Raw genomic sequence first — 18,235 nt, 5'->3', positions numbered from 1 at the left:
TGTCTGTGGTCTATTTCCAGGAATATAGTCAGAAAAAAAGGTTCTGTTTTAAACTTTCTCAAGAAACTTAATTCAAAAAAAGACGTACTATCTTGACATAATGAGCATCCATATAATCATGAGTAAGTATCCTTAGTTTTGTTTCTCTCACATTTGAAGGTAGGTTTAAAATAGCCATCAACATTTGCAGGGTTACATCATAACAGCTGCAACATTATATCAAAATTAACATTTCTATCCTCTTATTTGTTAACCGAATGCATCAAAGAAAAAACAATATTTTTTTATCTCCCTCCCTTTCTAAAAGTTGTGGTGCCATCTTGGATCTAACTCCTGTTCCTCCTTTCAAGCTAAAATCAACTGAAATGTTCACAAGAGTTCAACCACTTGAAGAGTTTCTTTCCTACTAAAAAGTGTGTCGAGTATCTCCCTCCCTTCTCTTTGGCAAACCTTTAACAGAAACCCTGATTTACACACTAAAAGTTTTCAACACGTTAATGATTGAACGTAAGACCTGTTGTAGAAGTCCCAATGTACCACTGCAGCTTCTCAAATACTGCAAAACGTACAGTCTTTAAGTTCTTTGCTAAAGAGCGTTTATTTATTGTTTATTCTTATGAAAGAAAACATGAACTAGGCTCATTCAAACTATCAAAGTCAGCTCATTTAAATGTATGGTTCAGACTTTGCAGCCTAACTGGAGAGAGAGAATGTGTGTAGATGATGCAACAGATCAATCTGTAGGTCAATCCATCTGGGATGCACTCTTTACTTCACCTCTTCAAAACATTGCGGTAAAAGAAAGGGGACTTCTGCATCAGGAGCTGCTGTTTGTACTTTAGGCTTTATCCCCGTTCACTCCTGATCTAGGCTATGTAACTCTACCGGGGGAGCCCACCGACGTACACGCGTCTGAGGTTTTCAAATCGTACCTCGTCCTGAGCTGGAAGCCTCCCAGCCCCCGTGGACGAGCTCCACTGTGGTACATCATCGAGAAGGTGTGTTGCTTCCTCTCAAGCCGTCCTTTACCATCAGTGTAGTCCAGTGATAATCAACGTATAATTATGAAAGCATAAAGAAGATTTGAACCTCTTAAACTCTGGGCCCGGTTGTTCAAAAGTAATCCAACACGGTAAAACTCTTAACAGAGGAATAAAAGTGAGCTGGATTACATGATCACCAAATCTCAATGATTTTTTTCAGGATGAAACCTTTGGAACAACCTGGCCCTGAATTTTCCCTTTAAATGTCCTCCAAAAGTTTATTCCTACTAAAACAAAAAAGCTCTTTAAATAATTTCAGTGAAACTTTCAAATGACATGCTCTTTTTATTAGCTTCAACTCTACTGTAGATGAAACAGGAATATTACAACTATCTTACACAACATTATCTCTGTTATTTATGTCGATACACAGAATGTTTTCTGACTGATGTTCAGAAAGGGCTTTGATACACAACCCTGTATAATAAAGACACATATCATCGTTGTGTATATTTTAGATTTTCATATCAGTCATTTACTTTGGTCTGGCCAAAATGAAACCCTAAGCCCTAATTTTGCAAACACACATAGTCTGCCTATGTGTGTCTCTTTGTATTTGAAGCACATTGATGAGGTTGTCATAGATGGCTGTACCTTCTCACGCCTCCCCTCCTCCCCCCCCCCCCCCCCCCCCCCCCCCCCATTCTCCCACAGTGCTTAGCAGGCACTGGAGCATGGCAGCGGCTCAACACAGCAGTCAAACTTTGCTCCCCCCGTTACCCGGTTTATGATTTGCAAGATGAGCAAATGTACCAGTTCCGAGTGTATTCGGTCAACATGTACGGCTGCAGCGAGGCCTCAGCGCCCTCCGAGCCTGTCCAAAAGGTGGATAAAGATGGTAAGGGCTGCCGTGTTTACGTAAAGCACATTACATGTACATAAACATCTTCTATTTATAACTAACCTATTAGTTATCTACTATCGACTCTTTTTTGTCATTTAGTATCTCTACTGGTCTTTTACTGATTTAAAATTAAAAAAATATATATATATATATCAAATCAAACTCTTGATTCATCTTAATGTTGAACTGTGATAACAGTCAAAAACACGTTTAAAAAAGTCTTTAAGAGAAGGAAAGCATTATTATGTCCCTCCTCTTGTGTCAACAGTTGAATAAAAATGGTTAAAAAATTGTTGGGGTAACTTGATGAAGTCATCAAACAAAGACTGAATTAAAATGAAAAAGTCCATCAGAGCTGTTTAACTTGTATTATTGTATTATTAACATAATCAAACATTTAAAGAATGTAATTGAAAGAGAAATTAAAAGAATATTTCAACAAACTTGATTCTGATGATTTTCAGAAATGACTTTTGATTTTATTGAAGTCATTAGAACAATAAAAATGTATTGCTCATATTGTGTGAGCTCTTGTTTGTGCTTAAACATCTTTTCACATCACAATACACTTTCACTATGAAACGACAACATTCATTTCTCTTTTAGTTTCACAAAGTTGTCCATTTTTAGTCTCCTCCCAAATAAGATATGAGTCTCACTTTGATTAGAATGTCATTCTTGTCAACACTGAAAGGCCTCAAAGTATGTTTTTGTAGAAATACCACAACAGTTTTATCAAACCTTTGAGCTCAAAACACACAAATGTAAGTTCAAGTACTGTTCCACAACGTGACACACTAAATCTGTCCTTTGTTCAAAGTGAATCACTGTTTGTTGCAGGTACAGAGGTGCCGGTTGGTATGTACAGTTGAACACCTTTAAGAGCACTGTTTCACTCTGCTTTAATATCACAAAGTAATTCATTCTTCTTTCTGTGTGATTGACTTATCTATGAGCCAAAGGTAGAGCATGCAGGAAGGATCACTGGAATTTGTCAAATGATTTTTGCAGTGTTCGATTTATACTGTGCAAACGATGGTTATGTTCAGTCAGTTCAGAAAAAGTTGTTTCTTGAAGTTCTTCTGACTTGACACATGAGGGATGTTTTCTTTGAGTATAGGTCTGATGTTTTGATCTGATATCTCCAGGTGAATTGGATACCTTTTATTCCAAGCAAAAACAGTGTATTGAAAAATGCATAGAACAATTATCCTTTTTTCAAAAATCACTGAAGTATCTCACGTTCATAGATATACAATTCATGAAGTATCAAAAAGTGTTAATGTGCTCAAATCCAGTCCCCTCCTACTTCACTATTGTTTTGTTGTTTCACTGGAGCTTGAAAACAAACTCACATGTTGCATTTTTCCCAGACACCAAACCCTATTTCACAGGCCTCGGTGTGTTTGTGCACGTTATACACATTGAAAGCTCATGAATCATGGCAAACACTACAGGGAGACACCTTTTACTAATGCATGTTTGATAGAAGGGATTAATTTTGTAATCCACAGTAAAAAGAAAAGCTCATATAAAACCAACAGTGAGTAATATTTACAGGTTTCTGTTCTAATAAGAGTAAACATGTAAGAATCAGTCTATTGAGAAAGTGTAGAATGACAAGAGTCCAAAAGTCAGGAAATAAAGACCTGTGAGTAACAGCAGATCTGACTGTATTGTCCTGATTAGGTAAATCAAGCTCTCATTGTCCTTGTTTGAAACATGCAGTTTATACTGTATATGATCTTTGATAACTTATGATGTTATTATGAAGTTATTACAAGTTGAAATCAGTTTGTTTCTTTTATTTCTTCTTATTAAATCAAAAGTGAAATGTTGATCCACCCATGATTTGAAGGAAGTCCTTGATGAAACCATTATTTTGATTGTCATATAATATAGTAACATGAGTAGTGTGTAAATGAAAGCATCTTTTCCTCCTCAGGTGTCCCCTCCGCTCCCGGTAAGGTCGTTGCCACCAGAAACACCAAGTCGTCCGTGTTTGTGCAGTGGGAAGCTCCCAAAGCTCTGAAAAACCTGATGGGATATTACATCGATGGCCGCGTTGTCGGAGCCAAGGACTGGTTCCCCTGTAATCACAAACCTTTCAAGCACACCAGGTAATTATCTGGAACTCAAGGTGTATAAAGACCAAACATCAAGCACATTAAGACTCACTATATTTGCTTTGTAATAACAATGGGAGTACTTTGTAACATTTTTGCAAATTTGGTTTGTAGTAAAGTACAAATGACAGCTCGGGTCAGAATTAGAATCAGAAATACTTTATTTATTCCCTAGGAGATATTTGGTAATGTCAAGTAACAGATACTTTTTTTCCAAACTCAAAATTTGCTCTCGTTGAAGACATTTTGCCGTCAAGGAATTGTCAAAATCTGCAGTTCTTTGAGTGGCCACTAGAGGATGGCAGCAAATCTAAGTGCAAAAAAAGTCTTGCTGCTGGCTGCAAAAGTCATAGAAACCCTCTTTATGTCCAATATGAAATGTCCTTTTTACTGCAGAAATAAAAAAAATACATTTTCAGCCTCGTACAGAAAGCTAATTTAGAGTGAAGAGCTAATTTATATATCTGTTGAAGTTATTCAGGGTTTATTCTTTAAAAACTAAAACATCTGCTTTGATTATATGAAGAATTATTCACAAATTAAGGGATGTGACTGTTTTGACTGACAGGTGGATGCATTGTAGCTGTTTGACAGGAAGCTAAAGACCCCCTCAAGTCTACCTCTGTCTGTTTTTAGATTGATGGAACATTAGGTTACGATAGCATTTCCAATATGTTAACCGCCGTCATCAGGCTACATACCCCCTCTTCAGAAATCAGTGGGTGAGGTCACTGAGACTAAGTCCATGTTTTATACAGTCTATGGTGGAGCCTTGTGTCAAAATACCCAACTAGACAGCAGAAATAAACAGGTCTGATCCTTGTACAAAACACAGCTTTGGTCTTTTCAGCTAATGTTGACAACATAGCCAAAGATCATGAATCATCATAACTAAAAAACAAAAAAAAGGCAGAGGAACTACTTTATTTGTTCTATATTTCAAATTCTTTTTTTTTTAAATGTTACAATTTCAATATGTGTGTGCACCTCAGGTTTGTGGTCCACGGCCTGATCCCTGGAGAGACCTATGCTTTCCGTGTCCAAGCTGTCAACGTCTTTGGTCTCAGTGATGAGTCTCAGGAGTCCTCTCCCATCGCTGTGGAGTCGGCCCTCGGTAACAACAAACAGACCTCATTTTACATTTTATCATTTTAAAATGCTTTAAACTGCTTATAAAGCCTGCAGGCTAGGATATTTTCTGCAAATCAAACTTGAGGAAATATGTAGCTGAAAACTAAAGGTGATAATAACAGAAACATAATCAATAAACAGTTTGATGTTCAGTTTGGTTACTTTCATTATCCTATCCAGGAAAAGGGGTGGAGTATGGTACGTACAAAAAGGTGTGTTAGTGTTTCCCCACCTGACTTACCCACTGCTCCCACTGTGTCCACTTCCATTGCGTTATATGTTTGATCACAGAACTGCATACTGGTAATGTCACCTGCACAGTGGTAACACAATGCACTGATTTGTTCCAGAAAGGTCACAAAATATTGTCTTCTCACATGAAACTACTTCAGCAGTTTTTCATCACAAGGGTTCAAACTCTTCTTTTATCATCATACTGTTGTCAGATTTCATACACGCTCTAAAAAAAAAGCATAAAGTCCCAAAATAGTTTGCTATGCCAAAACTTTGCTTCACTCTGTAAAACTATGATAATGAAGTTTCTAACATGAATATTAAACATTTCAGCCACTCCCAGTGCTCCATACGGCATCACCTTGCTGAACAGCGACGGCTCCTCCATGACTATCGCCTGGAAGAGTCCCAAACACTGCGGCGGCTCTAAGGTCAATGCTTTCTACGTTGACAAGAGAAACGCAGACACTTTGGTGTGGAAGGAGGTCAACCTGCAGGCTGTCACTGAGAGGATCTGCACTGTGAGTGACATCTATCAGATATTCAAAATGAAACTGTAGAGAAACTATCCCGTTACATATTCATGAAATCTCTTTCTTTTTGTCTCTACAGATTGACAGTCTGACAGAGGGAACCTTCTACGAGTTTAAGGTCCAGGCCGCTAACATGGCCGGTGTGGGCGTGCCCTCAGCTCCCAGCGCCGCAATGAAATGTGAAGCTTGGACCATGGAAGAGCCGGGTAAGAGAATGATCTATATGAGATGAAAGTTGATGAGAAATATCTATCTCTGAAATGCAATTTTCAGGTAACTCTAAGTCAGATATTCTTTTTGTTCTAAGATGACCTGATATTTGAAATCTTACTTAGAACGAAGAAATTAACCAACCTAGAACTAAAGAAAAACCTTGAGGATTATAATAACAATAATAACTTTATTTATATAGCACCTTTCATGCAAGGTTCATTTCTAATCACATGAGTTTCTTTGTATGTATGTATGTATGAATAACCTGTTTCTGCAGCCAAACCACAGACAGACCTCAGAGGCATACCCCTTCTCCCTTCAGTTCAGCTCACGGTTTTTATTTGACCTCACCTCCAGGCCCCGCCTACGACCTGAGCTTCAGTGAGGTCAGAAGTCACTCCCTGGTCCTCCTGTGGAAAGCTCCCATCTACACCGGAGCTGGTGCAGTCACTGGATATCTTGTGGACATGGCCAAGAAGGGGTCATCTGAGTTTGTCACTCTGAACCAGGAAGCTGTGAGCCACCGTTATCTGAAGGTAGGAGACCAACCGCTAGAATAATAGCTGTACATGTTTGAGCAAAAATCCTATTCATGTTTGACCATACAGTATGTCTATGTGGCTTTTTTTCCTGGTGGATAAACACAGTAAACACTGGAGCTAGAATACATTTGACAGCCCCCATTATATAAAGACTAGGATTACACCTCTGCATATTACACTCCAGACAATTTACATGAATGACGTGAATGGTGACCCGCTGCTGCCTCTCAATTTAACAGATGTGGAGGACTGTGTGAGTGCATGGAGCAGGAGCTTGGTTTCAGGCCCTTTTTGTACTATTTGTATACCCTTTTTAATCATAAAATTCAGGACAGACAAACAGGCAGAACAAGCTTCCTTATCCATTTTCTGATGATTGATTGCATTAAAAAAAGACAGGAAGCGGCCAGCAGCTTCCTGAAAAGTTCTGAAGTTTTTAACTGGACCAGTATGGAGCATCAGAAGGAAAAGTGGATGCAAGGTTCTGGATAATATCTCCTCTCCTCTCCTCTCCTCTCCTCTCCTCTCCTCTCCTCTCCTCTCCTCTCCTCTCATAGTGGACAACTAGATAAGGATGCTAATAAAACTGTGTCCTACGGTATATTCAAAGTTTGTTTTAGGGGCATGAGTTAAAGTTTCAGTCACTCTGTCACTCTCTGAAGACGGTCCATTGTTTCCTGCAGGTGTCAGGTCTGGAGGAAGGTGAAAGCTACGTGTTCAGAGTTCGTGCTGTTAATGCAAAGGGTGTGGGAAAACCTTCTCAGGTGTCCGAGCCGGTCTGTGCCAAAGCTCTGCCAGGTAACAACAAATAAACAACTTTTATATTTACTTTGGCCACCCCTTTTGTTGAAAAATGCATGAAATAATTTTGCCAGTATGATGATCATTTTTATTATGCTGTCAGGTATTCTTATGTAGACATTGTTTCAGCTCCAGTAACACTAGCTGCATTCAAAATAAAGTTATTTAACAGATATACATAAAGCTGGCACTGAATGATAACATGACTTTAAACTTTATTCTTATGAATACCACATTGTGCTAAAAGAAAAATCAAGTTAAATATTTTAAAAGGTTTAATGCAAATAAAAAAAAAACACTTTCCTGAATGGATTAAATGTATGAAACACTCAAATAAAATAAAATATAATAAAATCTTCATTTGAAGCCACTTATTAAAGCCATAAGTGTTGATGAAGTTTTGATTACTTCTGTATCACAAACCCTGTAAAATACATTTAAATAATAAGATATCACAATATAAGATCACGTTAGAACATTATTAGTAATTCAAATCTGAAAGTAAAAAAACATCTCTAATTTTGTACAGGTTTGTGTTCTTTAAGTCAAATAATCAGGTTCAGATTAGTAAGGAAATATATTTTTTGAAACCTTTTGAAACACCAACTTTCCAAATTATTTGGCCCCACATTATTGAAGGTTAAAACAACAACAACATACAATTATAGATGACACACAAAAATGAATGACATCTACCCTAAAGACAGATTTACCTAAATGAAAATATAGACATTTATCATTTATCTATAAATCTTTGAAATAGTTGATAAATCAGGATGTTTCCATCCACTGAACTCTTATTTCTGCTTCCTCTTCATGAGCAGACATTGTGTTTCTAAATGTATGATAATATGACAATCCTGAGATTTAAAGAGATACCCAAATTAACTCAAACTCTGTTGAATCTCAACCTCAGTGTAACATCAAAGATATCAAAGACAGTTTCCTTTATTATATCTCGTTGATAATGTTTATATGTTCTTTATGTTCCCAGGCACCCAGGAGATCGTAGCTGGAGTGGATGAGGAGACCGGAGATGTCTTCCTGTCTCTGGAGGCCTGTGAGATCTGTGACACGTCCAAGTTTGTCTGGTCCAAGAACTACAAACCCATCGGAGACTGCCCCAGGGTCGCTGTGACAAACAAGGGCAGAACGTAAGAAATGACTGTGATCCTCCAAACATCTCAGTGTTCATTGAACTTCTTTGAAAATAATGTCAAAGTTTGTTTCCCTGATCCGATGATAATAACCTGCTGCTGAGCAGGATCACATAAGCAATGTTGACTTTTTCCTGTGCTGACTGTGTGAGATAAGATGTCTTAAAGACATGGCACGTTGTAACACTCAAACCCCAGATTCTCTTTTTTCAGACATATCTTCACAAGATGAGCACGTTATGCAACATTCAGCTTTCTATAAATGTTCCAGGGAAATATATATTGAATCTAGTTCTTAATACAGAGTAAACATTAAACAAAAGCCTGAGACTTTGATTCTGATTGGTCCAGATGGCCAGGTAGTTGTCTTGAGCTTAAAAGCAGTTCTTTACTTTTGTTATTTTTATTATTGGAAACCTTGTTCTTGATATGAATTTAACTTTGTGCTGTCCTGTAGGGAAACTGGTAATATATTTGTAAAAACGGTTTTGAATACTTAACACTATAAAAGGTCAGAGGTGACGCAGCCTTATTTATAAAACACATTTCAAACACAGGAGAAGTTCAGAGCGCTTAACAAAGGCTGGTGAAGTATTAGAATCTCTGTTAATTCAATGAGCAATAAGAACAAAACAAAAGTTTAATATGGACAGAATAATAAAAAAGAATAAAAGAAAGAATGAATTAAATCAGGTCAAATACAGTTGCATGCAGTATTTAGTTGTACTTGTCCAACTTTCAACAAAGTCATACATTTGTAGAAACTATCAAAGGCAAACTAACTAACTCCAGATAATTGAACTGACTTGCATTAAAGAAGCACAGTTTCAAGTTTTTTGTTAGTGAAACATCTCTACTCGTGTAAAGCTCTGATGACCTCAATGGAAGTTTTATTGCTGTGTTTGCTTCTCAGTTCCAGACTGACTTTCACCAACCCTGATAAAGACGATTTGGGAAAATACTCTGTGGTGGTCACCGACACAGACGGAGTCTCTTCTAGCCACACTCTGACTGAGGACGGTAGGTCCTGATACTTCTACATATCTACAATCTACATAAACACTGAACAGATTTTAGATGTGTCTGACTTTAATGTGTTTTTGTTTATTCTTTCTGCAGCTCTGAACACCATGCTGGAGCTCAGCTACGCCATCAGACATCCAGGTGAGTGCTCGTGTGTTTGCAGCAGACTCGCTGCCTCAGTTAAATGAATGAAGTTTTATTTCTAACATTGTGTAACCTTTGTGTGTCTCTTGGTCCCTTGTAGTTGTTCCTCTGAAACATGGTCTGAACTACGAGATCTTGGAGAAGGGTCACGTGCGTTTCTGGCTGCAGGCCGTCAAACTGTCGCCATCTGTGTCCTACAGGTTCATAGTTAATGACAAGGAGGTCACCAGCGGGGAGGTAATGCTTCTTAAAGACCAATACTGACTGAGTTTTTGAATGTTTCGCTACACTGTATTTTTTCTTCCCTTTTTTCTGCGATGATTATCTACAAATAGAAGCAAAAGATCCAAATGAACAATTTGTACCCAGCATTAAAAACTGTTTCCCTCTGAAGTAGAAGCTTTTGATAAACTGATTACTGTCATGTTTTAAAGAATTTCAACAACTTAAAAAAAAAGATGACCTTCCTTATTGCTAAAGCTAGCCAGAAGTAAATATAAAATGTTTGTTAAATGTTGAAAGAAAACTGTAAACTTATTATTGTAGATTTAAATGGATTTCCACTTTTCTCCGCAGGGACATAAGATCAGTCACGACGTGGCCTCAGGAATCATCCAGATGACGGTCGATCTTTTTACCAGAGCCAACGAGGGCACGTACACCGTCCAGATCACCGATGGCAAGGCCAAAACTCAGAGCTCCCTGGTGCTGGTTGGAGACGGTGAGTTGCTATAAAACACCAAGACGTCATCAGGTGGCGGACTAATGACCTGAACATTATTTTAAACTTGTTTAGTTTGAACTCATTAGATTGAAATGATCATGTATTACAATGTGAGAAAAGATCAACAGTGTTATACGGGTTAAAAAATAATTTAAATGTAAAGTAAAATGAAGATATGTTGATGTCATTTTGATGCTTTAGAAAATCTGTAACATTTATTTGTCCACTTGTTGTGTGATAATTACTCTATGACTTTTAAAGAATGTTTAGAGAAAGTGTATAAAGTGAGCTGCATGTTTCCTCTGGTTTTCCTTCTACATCACTAAACTTAAACTACATCTATGTGTTATTGTTACCTGTTTACTTTCAGTATTAGAGGTGTCATCTTTACTTTAGAGAGAAAATTATTACTGGAAAGAATTTTAAAATTTCAAGATATTTAATATTCACCTTCGTTGTAAATCACAACATCAGCTGTGAGTCTTCTTCTGACATGTTTAATTTTTTTTTTTTTATGATTTTTGCAGAATCAGAATGTAACACTTAATGCTGACCAAACCCAATAATTATTCATCATGACTCTGATTCTGTTTCAGTGTTCAAAGTTGCTCTGAAGGAGGCTGAGTTCCAGAGGAAAGAGCACATCAGGAAGCAAGGTAACATGACACATATAATGATCTGAGACACCTTGAGTCTCAGCTGTGACCTTTTATTACAGAATATTCTGAACTCTTCAAAGAATCACTTCAACTTTTTTCCTTTGAAATATCCTCATTGAAATGTTTAATAATATCGAGTGTCCTATCCATATCCAGAATTGAATCAAAGATGACTAAGTATTAAGATGATTTCCCTTTTTAAACACCTTTCATTGTATCTCTGTAGAAATATGTCTTAGATTTATGATGTCTTAACTTGCATGGTTACATTTTTTGATTCCACATTTCAGGTCCACATTTCTCTGAGTATCTGTATTTCACTGTCACTGAGGACTGCACTGTCATGCTCGCCTGCAAGGTGATGTCAAACGGACTCCGTCTTCAGCACTATTTTATTTACTTTACTTTCATTCTTCTCAATAAAACTGACCCGTGTGTTTGTTTTCTTTGTGCTGTAGGTGGCTAACGTGAAGAAGGAGACGACTTTCCACTGGTACAGAGAGGACGATGAGATCGTTCCAGAAACTCCTCCAAATGTCATGTCTGGAGCCTGTGCTCTCCCCATCCCTCTGGTGATTACATCACAATCTGTTAACTCCAAACATATATATCATATATAAACACTTTCATTATAACATACATCAAATACTTAGTAAACGTTTAGTCAAGTCGTAGTTGTTTTATGTTTATAGATTTAAAACGGAAAAATAAATGTGTACAGTTGAAATGTGAGACTTATCTCTGAAATCTAGCAGGGATCATTTTCTCAAAATTAAACGATGGAAATTAAAAATGTAAACATTCAATATTTTCATCCACGTGATTCGTTTTGAAATTACCATCTTCTGCAGAATGAGGGAACACGAATATTAATTTCTTTTTTGTATATCAAACTGGGTGTTAAGTAAAAATGACATGGACAGAAAGACATTATAAGTAGCATCCATCACCTGGCACTGGGTGGTCCGACAGAGAGAGAAGCAAAAGCTGTGTGCAGTTTTCAATTTTAGTTGTTGAGAAGAGCAGACTTACTATCACACACAAAAAGGAAACTTTCATGACTGCAGACCATTGCAATTTAATGCCAATCCAAAGAAAAGAAGCAAACCTTTGGATGAAAATTACAGTCAGAACCATAATTGAGGATGCTGTTTAGATTTTTGTTAGGCTGGAGTCTAAAAGTACAGCTGCAATTACTGCTTTTCACCACCAGTGGTGCTCAAGACAACAAAACTGAGATCCTGGCAAAACTGTTTCTTTAAATCAAAAATGTTTTGACCTCGCAGGGATTGTTTTCCTGTGTTGAAGCTTAAGTTGTTTCTTAAAAGGTGATGCATGTTAGTTCACTAGATAATGCTTCAAATATGAGTAAAATCATTTTTATGATAGCAATGTCCCTATAACATTCCTACACATCATGTATCTTTATTTTTCATTTTTTAAAGATTTAAATATTTATTTTAATTATTTGTATGTGTGAAAAAACTGATATTTCTGCGTGGAAGCTTCTCATTTAAACAAAAATGTTCTGTTTGTTTTTCAGTTCTCCAGGAAAGATCAGGGCATCTTCAAGGCCACACTCAGTGACGACAGAGGAAAGGACACGTCTGTGTTTGATATTTCAGGACAAGGTGCTTTTTTATTCTCTTCCCTGACATAACCAAGTTTTTACTTTTATTCTAAACATGTTCTAAAATATGCCTTTCTTTCTTCTCTTTGCAGTGTTTGATGACATCATTAACGCCATTGCTAAGATCGCTGGTAAGTTTGAGCAGCTGACTTCTGCTTTTTCTCAGTCTGTGACTCCTCGTGTCATTCAGTGGATGTTGTGAATGTGTTGACCGACTAAAGAATGGACGTATGATCCTGACAACATTTCCTTAAAACTATGTTCTCAGTGAATCCAGTACGACTTCTTTGCTTCATGCAGCTGGAACTTGTTTTAGCCTGAGTGTATCCCAAAAAATGTGATTTCACCTTTAAAAGAGCTGAAGAAGGGGAAAATGCAGCCCCGGGCACTCTGGTGCTAGAGGTGCTCTCTTACTAGAGAGGGAAAGACAGAACCTACTGTAAAATGTACTCAAAAACTGATGTAGAAAAGTTGAGAACATTTTTCCTTTAATTCTTTCCCTCTGACTGTGTTTTGTATGTGTTGCCTTCAGGTTCATCTGCCTCTGATCTGGTGCTGCAGTGTACTCCAGAGGGCATCAGGCTGCAGTGCTACATGAACTACTACACAGAGGAGATGAAGACCATCTGGAAACACAAGTACGCCTAAACTGTTTTATCTGACTCCAGCTTCTGAATGTTTAGGTGTACGGGTGTTATGTTCCCGGAAATGGTTTTGGGATGAGGGGAGGAACAATATAAAAAAAACAAGGCAAAAGAAGGAAGGACCAAAGTATTAGCAAGATTAAAGGGTTTAACAAACGACTTAAAAACTCAAAACAAGCCACTGTAAATACAATAACAACAGGAACGCCGATATATCTGAAGTGAATCTAAACACACTAAACTAAAACTAGAATATTGTATAAACTCTAAGGCCTTGAAGAATCAATCCTCCTCCCAAAGAAGGAGTTGGCACTACTGCACTACATGAAAAGACACACAGCCGTTAAGACCACAGGCTCTCTTAATACTCTGACTCAGAGCAAGTCAGAGTTCCTCAGGCAGGCTGATCTTAAACTAAGGAGCGCAAACAGCAAACACTCAGTCTCTTTTTTTATTTTTTAAGGGTGATGCCAAATGTAGATGCATAAGGCCCCTCATATGTTTGTGTCAAAGTTAAAGTAACTAACACGTGTTTAGGTGAGAATAACGTTTTCAAAGAATTTAACTCTGAACTAAAGAACATCCATCTGAAAACGTATGTACATCCACAAAGTATCTGTACTTCACTAATACCTGCGTCTGCTGTGCTAAAAGGTACAGTAATGTTCTGTGAAAATGATGTAACATTTCAACCAGCACTAATGAAAACTGAATTACAGAAAGCCAACCATGTTAATGTTCGTCTTCATTCTGGCCTCTCGCCAATCCTTTACATCAGAGCAGAAGTCTATCATTTGTCAAAGGAAAATACTTCCACTGATTTATTATGTAATGGTTATGTTTAGAATATGTTAGGCTTCCTCATTAGCCTGCAGTAAAATCTGCTTCCTGGGTTAGGGTTAGGGTTATTCCTCTAAACACAGTACATAAGAAGCTGTAACTCTCCTGAGAGATATCAGAGGCCAGATTTGAGTTTTCCTGATGTCTTCAATTTTCAGTACAAACTGAGAACTCAACTCTGTGTCGTGTGTTGTCAGGGAGAGTAAGATTGCCTCCTCTGAGAAGATGAGGATCGGTGGAACAGCTGAGATGGCCTGGATGCAGATCTGTGATCCATCCGACAAGGAGAAGGGTCACTACTCCATCGAGATCTCAGACGGCGAGAAGACTCACACCAGGACCTTTGATCTCTCTGGACAAGGTTATTAACAAAAAAAGACAAGATGCTTATTTATTCCAAAGTAGTTGAACAAATAATGATAATCAGAAGTTTAATTCTATGGTTGTTTTCTGGGTTATTTGTGCAATTATGTGTGTTTTTTGTTATCAGTTTATGTAAAGCCTGTTGTGACAGTCCTTATCTTCCTGATCTTATCTTATCTTTTTGCAGCATACACTGATGCCTATGAGGAGTACCTGAGACTTAAGTAAGTTGTTTGGTTGTACAGTAGTTTTGGAGCATACGTTTAGATAATATCAAAATGATTTTAATTCTGCCTTTTATTTGTTTCCTTCTTTCAGGGCAGCTGCATTCGCTGAGAAAAGTAAGTCTGTTTAAACAACAGAGTTAGTGAGAGGAAACTCTGTTTATCTGTAGCAGTCAGGTCGTAGTGTTGTGTGAAGTCACAAAGATGTTTTCAGAGACCTCTCTGGCGACATTCTGAACATTCAAAGGCAAGTTTGCTCTCAAGGCAAAGTGTACATCAAAGTTCTCGTCGGAAAGTTCAAAGACTTAAAGCTTCACATTCCTCCTCAATCTCCTTCTGAATATCTCAACCCTGTAAAATGTCTTACATCATCTCACAGTGCAAACAACGTGATATTCTTCAGTAAAGTAGAGAAACTGATTTTCTTTCTATGTAATGAGAACAGAAGTAACTTAAGGTTTTCTTTTCTTTCCTCAGACCGCGGCAGAGTTGTCGGTGGTCTGCCTGACGTCGTCACTATAATGGAAGCGAAGGTGAGGAGGTGTCACACTGTTCACCTTAAACTGTATCAACATTATGTCACTTTTAATACTTTAAACAAAACAATAACAATTATAATGTTACCCTTTCTTTGGAAAGCACATTTTATACAAGGAATAAAGCTTGAAGGCTCAAAACAACTCAAATAAATGCACATGAAAATAAACATATTTACATTATTGTAACACAATGCACAATGCCACTTTAATTAGAGGGAAGGCGTAAAAGGTGTTTTTTAAGTTGTTATAAGTAAGAAGTAGTCAAAAGGTTTGGAGGAGCTGTACAGCCCTGACAGCATTCCTTTGAACCAGAACAAAATGTCAAAAGAAAAAGCTTTGAGCATTAAGAGTATTGCAATTTATGGCTTACTTATTTTTATTAGGGACATTCCTACAACTTATTTCAAAATCTGTTTTAAGACTATTTCAATCCAGACTAGTTGACAAGTCTAAAGGTAAGAAAACAATCCAGCAAAATGTATCTTACACATCTAAACAAGGGATCACAGTATCTGCAGGTAAACAATGTCAGATTGATTTTCAGAGTGTTGCTAACAATAGCAGTACTAGCACCGTCAGCCTTTGGTCCTCCTCCCATGCCTGATGTCCACATGCCTGCGCTGGTTAAGCATTACTTCACTTTAATGGTTCTATGAAGTTTAACCTGACACAGCACACATACAAGTAGACAAGCACCGACATTGCGGACCTGAATTGATCAAAATATTAATCATTTAACCAACTATTAATCCTGGTGCTGTATTTAATCATTTAATGGGCTAACCGAGGACATCCCTAATCTTTAGTCCATGGCATTTTGCTGATGTTGATGTCAGCACACATTTATTGTGATTGCAAAGATAATTCTGCTGAGAAGTTTTTCCTGGAGAGAAATTCACTTCTTTATTCTGAATGGGAATGTAGATGTAGTTAGAATGTAATGCTTTTCAAAATGTTCCTTATTTTTGTTCCACATTTAAGCAAAATAGGAACAAATGTTGACTTTAGTTGACTCTTGTCCTCTCCAGTCTCTGAGCCTGACCTGTACCGTGTGGGGCGAGCCGACACCTGAGGTCACCTGGTTCAAGAATGAGCAGGAGGTCGCCTCCAACGAGCACACCAGGGTCACGTTCGACGGTGGCAAGTTTGCCAGCCTTGTCATCAACAAAGTCACTCCCGACGACTCGGGCAAGTACAGCATCAACGTGCGGAACAAGTACGGCGGCGAGTTCGTCGAGATCACCGTCAGCGTGTACCGGCACGGCGAGCAGATCCCAGTGGCCAAAGTAGGACAACCCAAAACACCTGCTGCCACGCCTGCATCCACGCCTGTGCCGCCCAAGTCCCCAGCTCCCCCCTCCAAGACCCCCACTCCCACCCCCTCCAAGTCCCAGACCCCGATGTCCATGAAGAGCCCAACTCCAGCCTCCACCCCTGCTTCTACTCCCGTCCCAAAATCTCCAACCCCGACCCCCAAGTCTCCAACCCCGACTCCATCTCGCGGTGTCAAGTCGCCAACCCCACCCAGATTCATGAAGTCCCCGACCCCACCCAGAAAGTAAATGGTGGTTGCCAGGGGTTTTCTGTTAGCATGAGTGTGAAACCGAGAGCTGTTCATTTGAAGTTTCTGTAGAGGTAGCTGCTGTAAAGTCCCTCTATGTGAGCTAGCTGCAGGAAATAAAAAAAAAACATTAGAGGGACTTTTACAGCAGCTGCAAACATTCAGTAGATGTCCTGTATGGTTAAATCATTCAACTGGTCTCTATGAGGGGAAAAAGCAGAAACAGAGAAGTATAAAAGACCAGGGTAGATGTTTATGTTAAATGTTTGAAGCGCTGCACCTTCCACCTTAAGGTGGAATGCCTGTATACATTACTTTTGGATGTTAGAGGATGATACTGGTTTACAACGAGAAGTGGCTTTACTGAAAGAGAAAAATAAGAGCCATAATAAAAACCTCCAGATTATACTGCTTTATTTCATGAAGCTTTTACATATGCACAGTTTCCTCTATAACCAAGGATTTTATTGACTGTGAGGTGTGATCATTATCTTACCACCCGTTGTTATTTTTAGTTTTACCTCAAATAAAGTTGTCAGGATTGGGGTTGCTTAAAAACATGGTTGTGATTCTTTATTTCTTCAAGAGATGTTACTACTCTCTCAGATTTGATTGATTATAAAGTGAACCAGTGAAAGTGGCAACCAAAAACCGATATAATGTAGACCAAAACTCTTATAAACCAGAATGATCCTTCTTAAGCTGGATGACCGGGGAGCTGTGAGGCACAGAGCTTGGGTTTAAGTCATCAACACCAGGATAACACATGATATCAGATTACTTTTGTTTTCTCTCTAGGTTGGTTTAGTTCTCCTTTAATGAACAGCTTCATTTTGTCTGGGGTGGCTTTCAACATCTGAAGATTGAAAACAAATCACTTCTACCCTGGTCTCTATGCCTGTTCTGTCTCTCTGTTTGTGTACCCAAATGCTTTGAGATGGCAATAAACTGTATCAACCTCCTCCTGTTGTCTTTTGAGAGTTATCACTGCTTCATCATCTTCATCACCCCATCAATAAATAACTCCTGCGGCAGAAATGACAACATATCATTACATATAACAGACAAAGATTCAAGATGTAACAGACGCAAGAGGCAAACAAGAAATCTACGATAGCAAAGATTCAAAGCAGAAAAGCATTCCCCATCCAGATGATTTAAACATTGAAGTTCAGTTTGGAAAACTGTTTTGAAATATAGTTTCCCCCAAAAGAGCAGCTAATAAAAAATGTCCTCCATAGGCTACTTTTTACCTTTTAT

General features: G+C 38.2%; 1 protein-coding gene across 4 annotated transcripts in view; it reads left to right on the top strand.

Annotated features, from left to right (window-relative positions):
• The window catches only part of myom2a (myomesin 2a), a 33,553-nt gene extending 16,172 nt beyond the window's left edge, over positions 1–17,381 (top strand). For 3 of the 4 annotated variants that reach the window (XM_061049177.1, XM_061049175.1, XM_061049176.1), the window contains 22 exons: positions 3,833–4,007; positions 5,006–5,127; positions 5,712–5,899; positions 5,991–6,117; positions 6,482–6,660; positions 7,350–7,464; positions 8,462–8,621; positions 9,538–9,644; positions 9,744–9,788; positions 9,892–10,028; positions 10,368–10,512; positions 11,112–11,171; positions 11,465–11,532; positions 11,633–11,746; positions 12,718–12,805; positions 12,897–12,935; positions 13,337–13,442; positions 14,486–14,649; positions 14,839–14,875; positions 14,970–14,992; positions 15,353–15,408; positions 16,443–17,381. In XM_061049177.1, the coding sequence (XP_060905160.1) occupies positions 3,833–4,007; positions 5,006–5,127; positions 5,712–5,899; positions 5,991–6,117; positions 6,482–6,660; positions 7,350–7,464; positions 8,462–8,621; positions 9,538–9,644; positions 9,744–9,788; positions 9,892–10,028; positions 10,368–10,512; positions 11,112–11,171; positions 11,465–11,532; positions 11,633–11,746; positions 12,718–12,805; positions 12,897–12,935; positions 13,337–13,442; positions 14,486–14,649; positions 14,839–14,875; positions 14,970–14,992; positions 15,353–15,408; positions 16,443–16,976 (2,789 nt within the window). In that variant the 3' untranslated portion in view covers positions 16,977–17,381. Of the gene's footprint in view, positions 1–870; positions 999–1,697; positions 1,882–3,832; positions 4,008–5,005; positions 5,128–5,711; positions 5,900–5,990; positions 6,118–6,481; positions 6,661–7,349; positions 7,465–8,461; positions 8,622–9,537; positions 9,645–9,743; positions 9,789–9,891; positions 10,029–10,367; positions 10,513–11,111; positions 11,172–11,464; positions 11,533–11,632; positions 11,747–12,717; positions 12,806–12,896; positions 12,936–13,336; positions 13,443–14,485; positions 14,650–14,838; positions 14,876–14,969; positions 14,993–15,352; positions 15,409–16,442 lie in introns of all 4 variants that reach the window. The other variant, XM_061049178.1, reaches the window with a different exon arrangement.
• The last annotated feature ends 854 nt before the right edge of the window (positions 17,382–18,235 follow it).

The sequence above is a fragment of the Labrus mixtus genome, chromosome 2, assembly GCF_963584025.1.
Source record: "Labrus mixtus chromosome 2, fLabMix1.1, whole genome shotgun sequence".
In the NCBI taxonomy this organism is placed as follows: domain Eukaryota; kingdom Metazoa; phylum Chordata; class Actinopteri; order Labriformes; family Labridae; genus Labrus; species Labrus mixtus.
The sequence above is the reverse complement of the archived record's forward strand: the minus strand, read 5'-3'. Positions and strand labels throughout refer to the sequence as shown.